At 37.0% G+C, this 9,491-nt stretch overlaps 1 protein-coding gene across 1 annotated transcript; it reads left to right on the top strand.

Moving 5' to 3' along the window:
* The first annotated feature begins 91 nt into the window (after nt 1–91).
* Nucleotides 92–6,738, top strand: LOC111666179 (immunoglobulin superfamily member 11). Its single transcript, XM_023421420.2, has 7 exons — nt 92–2,725; nt 3,669–3,823; nt 4,078–4,144; nt 4,311–4,442; nt 5,389–5,544; nt 6,219–6,341; nt 6,435–6,738. The coding sequence occupies exons 1-7, from the start codon at nt 2,662–2,664 to the stop codon at nt 6,635–6,637; spliced, it is 900 nt and encodes a 299-aa protein (XP_023277188.1). The 5' UTR covers nt 92–2,661; the 3' UTR covers nt 6,638–6,738.
* The last annotated feature ends 2,753 nt before the right edge of the window (nt 6,739–9,491 follow it).

A 9,491-nucleotide genomic window follows, 5' to 3' on the forward strand; every position in this document is an offset into this window, starting at 1 on the left:
AAATTAAAGCACTTAGGAATAGAAACAGTACTTACAGTGCATCACTAAATATGTGAAACATTTTTGAAATTTGTAAAAGTATTTGACTCAGAACCAGGGGTCCAAGAAACTACTGACCAGCTTCATTGTTTGTTCGTGCTGCATACCAAAAAGCTGCAGCCAACCTCCCTGTACATCAGGTTTCTTCAATATCTTGTTCAGCTATCACTACTGATTTATTTAGGCACACACACACACACACACACAAAAAAGATAACCACATGACATTTTCTTGTTTTGGATTTGAGGTGCTAAATTAGTACATTGCTGTCTTAATATTTTTTAGTCTTTTTTCATATCAGCAATATATAAAATCACCATAGTAACCTGTATTTAAATAAAATAAAGAACAGAAAAACATGACGTGGGTCTAAACAAACTGCAGGTGGAGAAGTAAACCAGGGTGTGTCAGTAATGGGAGGATACTGACCTCATTGAGGTGACATAATAAAAGGTCAAATTTGAAAACTTGAAAAGGTCACATGTTGCTTTGCTTCTTTTGGTTCAATCTGACTTGAATCTGAAGCTATTTTATGTTTTTTGTGTGTGTGTGTGTGTGTGTGTGTACACGTGTGCATGTGTTTTTAAAGCTACTTTAATTCCCAGCCCAACTTTCCTCTAATTAGGAACTTGGTGGTGAACCACTGTTGATCACTGCTGCAAACTCCTGTAAGACACATAATCTTTTCTAGGTCAGTTTCAGTTTTCTCATCTCATCAAGAAATCAAAATCATCTAAATGCTCATACTACATGTATAAAACTATTTACTCATGTTGCCACATGTGGCATCATTAAATCTGACAAACGTTTTGATGGGCTCGGATTGTGGCTCTCATGGCATAACTGTTAGACATTTGGTTGTGACTGTTGGAGTGCACTCAACTCTGACATACTTGGATGATCACTGAAGAACTTGGCAGACAGACTGACTTATGTGATTCATGAATAAATAACAAATTTTATGCAAACTCATTTGAAAAGCAGCAATGACAGATTTTTGTTTATCCCATAGGTCATAACTGGATGATGTCCTTATCACCAGATGACCAAAAAGTAATCTTTTTTTAACACTTCCTCACACTAGTAGTTACAACCTTGTATATACACTACACATGATAATGTCCTCAGTGTGTGTATTATAGACAAATTACAAGTAGTAGTCCTTTTGAATAGCGTGACAAGCTTCATCAGTCCTGTATGGTTCCAACATTCACATTAATTCAGAGAAAGGTGGTTTCTAAAGTATACAGCAGCTGATTTGACCTCATCAGACCTGTATAATCTTGTAGCAACGCTTTGAATAGAAATGTCCACAAAATGTTAACAAGATAACATATTTTCAGCATGACGAAAGATACCATGAAAACATCAAATACATGAAATGAAAAGCAGGGCTGCTATTCTCAGTTTTTCATCTTGATTCATCTGGCCCTTAAATTGGTGAAAAAATGCCTGTCACAATTTCTGAAAGTGAACATTTGCTGGCTGTATCCAACCAGTTGATGTAAAACGGATGAAAGCATCAACCCTCATGTTTGAGAAGGGGAATTAGTTCGATATTAGTTAGATATGTTATGTGTTGGTCCACTTATGGATTAATCCATTTATCAAGTGAGACAATGGTTGCTTTAGAAAAAAGCTACTCAAGAAAAACACCTAGAAAAGAAAAGTTCACTTCATAAGCAATGAAGTGTTCTGTTACTCAGTTTAGTATACTTAAAAGTTCTGCTACTGCAGCCTCACTTGGTCTGGTATGACCAGTGGGCTAGTTTATGGTGGCTAATGTTAGCTAACTTCTGATGTTGTTATGTCAGTAAACCATCACTAAGCCACTTTGCCGTCTCTTCTTAGTGCTGCTGCTGTGCTACATTTGAACATGCCACAGAAAAACATTTCAATGATTAATCCACAAAAGCTTATCTTAGGAGACTCTTGGAAAATGGAGGGAAATTCAGTGAGTTATTATCGTGTAGCAGATGCTTGTGGCCGCTGTTCAACTAGAGTTATGGTCTCATGCTACATACCTATATTTATGAATACTTAATATCACTGTAAGTAAAATGTAAGCTTCTGTTAAAGAGCCATACCTGTATATTTAGTTTTATTTTATCTTAGCAGCATCAGAGTGTTTCAGCTGACTGGATTGGCAGTCTGTCACACAGACAGGAACTTGGTGCAGTGGTTGTCTGGAGGGAAAACCATGTAGAATGGATGTCTGCATCCATGGCAACAAAAGCTGTACATCACATACTGTATGCTGCCCTGCTGCATTATGGGGATGTCTGCTTAATAGGTGATGTTTTTACAGAGCAGCTGCAGTTCTTTATGTTACGCTGATTAATTAGACCACAAGCTGACCCCTGTAGCTACCACTGTGAACATTAGCAGGTGATAGGACTTAATACAAATCCTCCCTCTATCACTTACCTGCCATCTTCAGTTTCACAAAGATTTGACTCTCCAAACAGATAATGGGACAGATATGATGAAGTGAGACTGAAAATAGAGGAGGGTTGGGTTGGTTCATCATTCAATAGATTAATCATGCATGCCTAGGTTTTTTGGCCACCACCAGCTTGTTCTCAGGGGAGAGAGGGCTGCCCCTCTGTTTCCTCTCAGCTATGGGCTCTTCTGGAAGATGGATGCTCTGGACCCTGTGTGCGTGTTTCACCGCTCTGGAGAATGGTGAGTAAGCCTGTTTACTGTGTGAGCTTTGATCCAAATTGAGCAAGGCAGGATGAAAGATGTTTTGTAATTTTGTACACAGTGTTAAAAGTGTTTTGAAGGATCTGAAAAGCTGCTGCTTTTCTATACTACTTCACATGGATTCTGGTATTTTTATTTGTTTATTTTATTGTTTTCCTGTGACAGACCTTTACAACAACAGTGCTAGCTCTAAGCCTTCAGTATTGGGACAGATATGTTTGACTGTGAGGTTGCAGATTTCTTTCAAAAAATAGGCTACTTAAAGTGTCTGTTGTAAAAATGAATAATTTACTACATCAAATTCTCTTCTCACTAAAAATGGAAAATTGCTTTAATCATAAGTAAGAGTGAAGAGCTTCATCAAACTTAGGAGCTAAAGATTAAATTTTCATTTAGTGCACTTATTTCTTAATTGCTTGACTTTAACAAAACAAAAAAAAGCTCCTGCAAAGCATCTCATTTTTCATTGTATAGTTATATCCAATTAAACATGTTTCTCATATTGAGTGTGTAAATTTGAAAGATTGTTGATAGACCAACATTTTAGAAACCAGTGATCTACATGGAAACAATGCTGTGAACTGATGGGATGCTTTCATGAATGCAGCCCAGTGAAGTGAGCTGTTGTTCCACTCAGTCTGTGATCGGTTTGGCTCAACCTCAGAGCTGTCAAGTGTAATTAACAACTAATATGCACGCTGAATTCCCACACACACACACAATAGGAGGGGGGAAGGGTTCATTATTTCAGTAATGAAGGAGGAGAGGGAGGACCAGTGCAGTCTGCATGTCAGCAGAGAAACTAGGGAATTAAAAATTTTGAATAACAATAAAACATTATGGAAATTTCAGAGGTAACTCCTGAACTGAAAGGCTTCTCACATTATGTGACAGATATGACTTATCTCTGTTCTCTACACAGTTGCACTCAGGGTCACCATGAGGGAAGCCAATCTGGAGGTGGTTCGAGGGGATTTTGTGGTTCTGCCTTGCTCCTTCTTCACCTCCAGCCCCCTCTCCAGACTCAACGTTATCTGGACTATGGCTCCCTTTTCCAGTCCAGAAACCCCAATACAGGTCTGCATCCCAACACAAACATGCACAAACACTGCTTACGCAGCAACACGCTTCAATCTTCTAAACTGCTCAATCAGTCAATCTACAGGTGTTGGTAAAAAGAAACATCAACTACCCAAAGTAAAACTTTGAGGACTCTGATGCAAACATCCACCTTAAATCCACAGTCAAAAATACCCTGTATGAAACACAACAAGCCTGTTTTTTTAAGGCCTGAAACTACTTACTGTATTAATAGCTGCTCTCACTTGCAGGTGATTGTGTATGACCACGGACAGGTGATTGAAGACCCCTCCCTCACTGGCAGGGTGGGTTTTACAGGTATTATAACCACTGAAAACCCTTTTTAACTGAATTATGTTGTGTCCACATAATGTTCTATAGTTTAAAACAACCTGAACTTTCTTGTCTTTCATTTTAATTCTGGGTATTTAAAAAAAAAAAAAAAAATTTTAATGACTATAATAATAATTATTTCATGCTGCAGGTATTCCCTGGAGTGCGGATATTGTCCTGAATGACACACAAGTATCAGATGCTGGTATTTACCGCTGCATGGTCAATAATCCACCAGAGGCAGCAGATCCTGGCATAGGAGAACTGGTGCTCAGTGTTCTGGGTGAGTGTGTAACATTGCCATTTAACATACTGTGAATTAGGGATGCATGTATGTATTACTTCAGTTCCCAGCCTGATCTGGCGTTACTGTCGCTCATTTTCTGTTCTACAAATGTATCTGAAGAGCTTGGAATAATCAAGTATTCTTTAGCAACATGGCTCTAATCATGGTAATGTGTTTGTCTGTCTGTTGGCCCACCACTTAGGTTCAGACTGAAAAACAAAAAAAACTATTAGATGGATTGCCATGAAATTTTGAAGACATTCATGGAGCTGCTAGCCTGGCTTAGTCTTAGTGTTAACAATTTGTTAGTATTGTTCTATTTTACATTACATGAACTGATACACTCCCAGAGAAAACACCGGCTAAAATTTTAGAATATTAATGGCCATAAGTAATATTGCTTTTTAAATGATAATGGTGATAGCTGGCTAATATATTGGAGCTTTGATCAAATAATTATGCACCGATCCAGTCAAGTACTCACCCAGAGGCTTTTAAGAAAGCACAGATAAAGAATACATATGTTCCAAAGGGCAAATAATATCTTGAGACCAGACCTGAGCAGTAGTAGATAAAACTTTCCTTACAACTTATTACTAACATTACATCATATGAATGAAAAAAAAAATCTCATGGTCCATCTTGCCAGTCAACTTTCAGACGTCACAGACTTACTCCGAAACCTCTAGCAGTTTTTCTTTTGGGAGCTAGTACACAAGTATTATTTTAATACAAAGAGAGAAAGCAGGAGCTCTATTGAAATATCACTTCAGGTCAGATGTGCAGGTTAGTCTCACTGTGGAACATCCAACAAGAAATATCCCTGAAAGAATCTCAGAACCAAACTGTCTCACAAATAGACACTGAATGGCCTGCATCAATCTGTAAAGAGTTCCACTGCATTACATCCCTTTAGAAATTTATCTACTGATTATTTTCGTAGCGCCCCCTTCGCTGCCTGTGTGCCAGTGGGATGGAGATGTTGATATGGGAGGAAGTGTCACGCTGTCCTGCTCAGTGACAGAGGGCATCCCCACTCCAGAGATCCACTGGGATAAACTGAATCCAGAGGAAATCTCACTTCCCATCAACATGGAGGGTCAGTGCCCTACACACACACACACACACACACACACACACACACACACACACACACACACACACACACACACACACACACACCTCTTCGGTATATTGATCATGGAAGGTGTTGGGGATTTTCCAGTGAAATAAAGGATTTTAGTAGAGGCAGAAGAACCACTGTGGGACTGACAAACCTCTGTAATGAACAGAAACATAGTTTGTAAAAACATAAATATTCTGTGTATGCATGCATGAGGAGTTGGGGGGTAGATGTTGGAACAACTTACTTGTACAAGGCCAGGAGTCATTGTCTGTGTGTTGACCCTCGCGTCTTGGAGATTTCCCCCTTCCCTGTAGTATTTGTAAGTAAACAAGTATTTTAAGGTGCAACTCCAGCAAATATAGTATTTAACTTTCATAAACTTAGGAGACTCAAAGGAAAGATGTTTTAAAAAATCATTATTTAATTATAATTATTTAATCTATAGTCCGGGTTCAGCAGTAAGGGAAAAAAATGCAGGATCCTACACTTCCCATAATGCTTTTGCATACTTCTCTTCTTTTCCTTCAAGCTCTTTCTTTTCTCATTAGTTCAGTGTCATTAATGTGACTGTCCTCTCTCTCTCTCTCTCTCTCTCTCTCTCTCTCTCTCTCTCTCTCTCTCTCTCTCTCTCTCTCTCTCTCTCTCAGGGGATCTGTCTGGCTCTGTCCAAATTGTCAATGTGTCCTCTCAGACATCCGGCCTGTATCGCTGCTCTGCCACTAACCTCCTGGGAACAGAGAACTGCTACGTCAATCTGTCCATTTACAGCAGTAAGTGTCTCTGTGCTTACCCATCATGCCTCTCGTCCTACTCTCACCTAAATGATTGCAGCCACCTGAATAATTTTCTATTTATTTGTGCAGCCCCAGACAGTTCCTCAGGCATCCTGCAGGGCGTGCTGCTGACCTTGTCTATGAGCCTGGTGTTGCTGGCGTTGCTGGTGCTCGTGCTGTGGCTGCATCGCACAGGGCAGGAAAGCAGGTGGGGGGAGGGGAAAGAAGAGGAAGAGGAGTGTTACAACGAGATCCGATACACTCCGTCTCTGATGAAGCGCTCGTTTGTTTGATTTCTCAACATGTAGATAATGGATTTTTACAGCCTGGCCAATGCTCCCTGTATACGTCACTGTTCAGCACCACAAATTCTGAATAAATACCCTAGTTCTGATAGGTGTGGCGTTTTATTTACAAGAAGGATTTACAGTTGTAGTTGTAGTTGCATATGACAAACTTTGAATATTTTTCCCAATTCCCTCAAAGTTAGGAGACCGTTAAACCTACCTTTTAAAAATAGGGCATTCAGTATCCCCTGGCTTTAATCATCAATGCGGAAATGCACTGAAAGATAAGCCTGCATCTTTACTTATAGCATCCTGCCTTTAAATCAAACCCTAATACTTTATCCTCAACTTTAAATTCCTCAAGGCTTAAAACTGAAAATACTTCAGCATGTGTCCAATTGATCTTTTTCTCTTTTGGCCAAAAATCAAAGTAAACTGTCTTAACTCATCACATGACCAAACAAACCCGAGACAGTGTGGTTCATTGTGGTTGCATTGAAATAAATCTGGATATGAATGTTCACACCAAGGGCGTAGGTCTGGTCTCAACATTGATAGGGATGTATCAACCCCGCAACAAACAGATTGGCTTTTTAATGCTGCCAGCCAAACGGTTTATTAACATATAAGATCTAAATTTACATTCAGGAATGCCCATAAGGTGTAATAATGTAATGTAATATATGTACATGTGTCAAATTTCCATATATGAAATATATGTACATATGAAATAAAAGCATATATGTATTTAAAGTATAGCCTGTATATGTAAAAATTACATATGAAACCTGTTAGAAATCTGAACAATATCATATACTGACATATATGGCTAGCTAATAGAAAAATTTATTTTAGTATATCTGTTTATATTATAAACATATGTTACATAAATAAACATCCATCCCAACTATTAAGAAAATCATATACAAAAATATAAATTTTTAATAACCATGTAATAAAGTTGCATTTTACTATGAGTATTTCATATATGTTATGAGCTTATATCTTCTTATATCCAGAGATGGATATATGTTATAATAATATATCCTCCTTTAGGTGACACATATGGTAACATAACTCTTGATATAGGGACATATATATCATATATATGTCATAAGTCATAGTATAGTAATTCATAAAAAGTCAAAGTATAGTAAAGTATAAAAAAATGTTAAGGTATAGTAAGGCAAAAAAAAAGTCATAGTATAGTAGGGCATTAAATGTAATTGTTTAGTAAGTCATAAAAACGTCATACTAAAGTAAGGCATAAAAAAGTCAATGTATAGTCATAGTATAATAAGGCATAAACTCCACACAGAAAGGCCCCAGGTCCGGGAAGTCATAGTATATTAAAGAATAAAAACATCATAGTATACTTAGGCCTAAAAAAAGTCATCGTATGGTAAGGCATAAAAAACTCATTGTCTTGTAAGGCATAAAAAAGCTATACTATAGTAATTCATAAAAAGTCGTATAGTAAGGCATAAAAAGTCAAAGTATAGTAAGCCATAAAAAAGTTATAGTATAGTGAGGCATGAAAAACTCTCTGTATAGTAAGGCTTAAAAAGTCATAGTATAATACGGCATAAAAAACGTCATAGTATAGTAAGGTATAAAAAAAAGTCATTGTATAGAAAGGAGTCAAAATATCATAGTATAGTAAGAAATAAAAAACTTAATTGTATAGTAAGGCATAAGAAGTCATTGTATATTAAGGCATAAAACCATCAAAGTATATTAAGGCATAATAAGTCATCGTATAGAAAAGCATAAAATGTAATATTATAGTAAAGCATAAAAAAGTCATAGTATAGTAAGGCATCAAAATTTCATAATAAAGTAAGGCATGAAAATGTCATTGTATATATAGTAAGGAATAAAAACTTCATTGTATAGTAAGGCATAAAACAGGTATAGTATAGTAAGGCATTTATACAGTACGTCATAGTATCATAAGGAGTCAAAATGTCAGTATATTAATGTCTGACAAGGTTTAACAATAAATATCATAAGTCATTATCCTACAGTACCATATTCAAAATAATTTCAGGACCACGAGCCACTCATTTTATTGATTTTATCTATTAGCGGCTCAAATGCCTTACTATACTATGACATTTTTATGCCTGATCACACTATGTTTTTTATGCCTTGCTATATGATGATTTATGTATGGGGCGGCACGGTGAAGCAGTGGTTAGAATTGTTGCATCACAGTGATAAGGTTCTGGGTTTGAATACCAGGCCCTGGGTATTTCTGTGTGAAGTCTGCATGTTCTCCTTGTGACTACGTGGACTCTCTCAGAGTACTCTGGTTTCCTTCCGCAGTCCAAAGACATGCACATTAGGTTTATTGGTGACTGTATTGCCCTACTGTGCTATGACATTTTTATGCCTTAGTATACTTTGGCGTTTTTTTAGGACTTATTATACTATGATTTTTTTATGACTTACTATACAATGACTTGTTCATGCCTTACTATACTATGATTTCTTCTATGTCGTACTATACTATGTTTTTTCCTTACTATACTATGACCTCCCAGGCCTGGGGCCTTACCCTACTAAGACTTTTCTATGCCTTACTACAATGACTTCTGTATGCCTTACTACAATTACTTTTTTATGCCTTACTATATAATGACTTTTTTGATGACTTACTATAGTATGCCTCTTCATGCCTTACTATACTATGATGTTTTTATGCCTTACTCTACAAAGACTTTCCTATGGCTTACTATACTACATTTGTACGCCTTACTATATACTATGACTGTTTATGCCTTACTATATTATGACTTTTTATGCTTTACTATACAATGCCTTTTTATGCCTTACAATACTATGACATTTTTATTAC

The sequence above is a fragment of the Seriola lalandi genome, unplaced genomic scaffold (assembly GCF_002814215.2).
Source record: "Seriola lalandi dorsalis isolate HSWRI2012SDOR001 ecotype SW California unplaced genomic scaffold, Sedor1 jcf7180002054672, whole genome shotgun sequence".
Classification (NCBI taxonomy): domain Eukaryota; kingdom Metazoa; phylum Chordata; class Actinopteri; order Carangiformes; family Carangidae; genus Seriola; species Seriola lalandi.

Coding starts and splice junctions, on each gene's coding strand:
- LOC111666179 (XM_023421420.2), top strand. CDS start 2,662: ATGGGCTCTTCTGGAAGATGGATGCTCTGGACCCTGTGTGCGTGTTTC. Junction 3,824..4,077: donor GTCCAGAAACCCCAATACAG/GTCTGCATCCCA, acceptor TCTCACTTGCAG/GTGATTGTGTATGACCACGG. Junction 4,443..5,388: donor ACTGGTGCTCAGTGTTCTGG/GTGAGTGTGTAA, acceptor TTATTTTCGTAG/CGCCCCCTTCGCTGCCTGTG.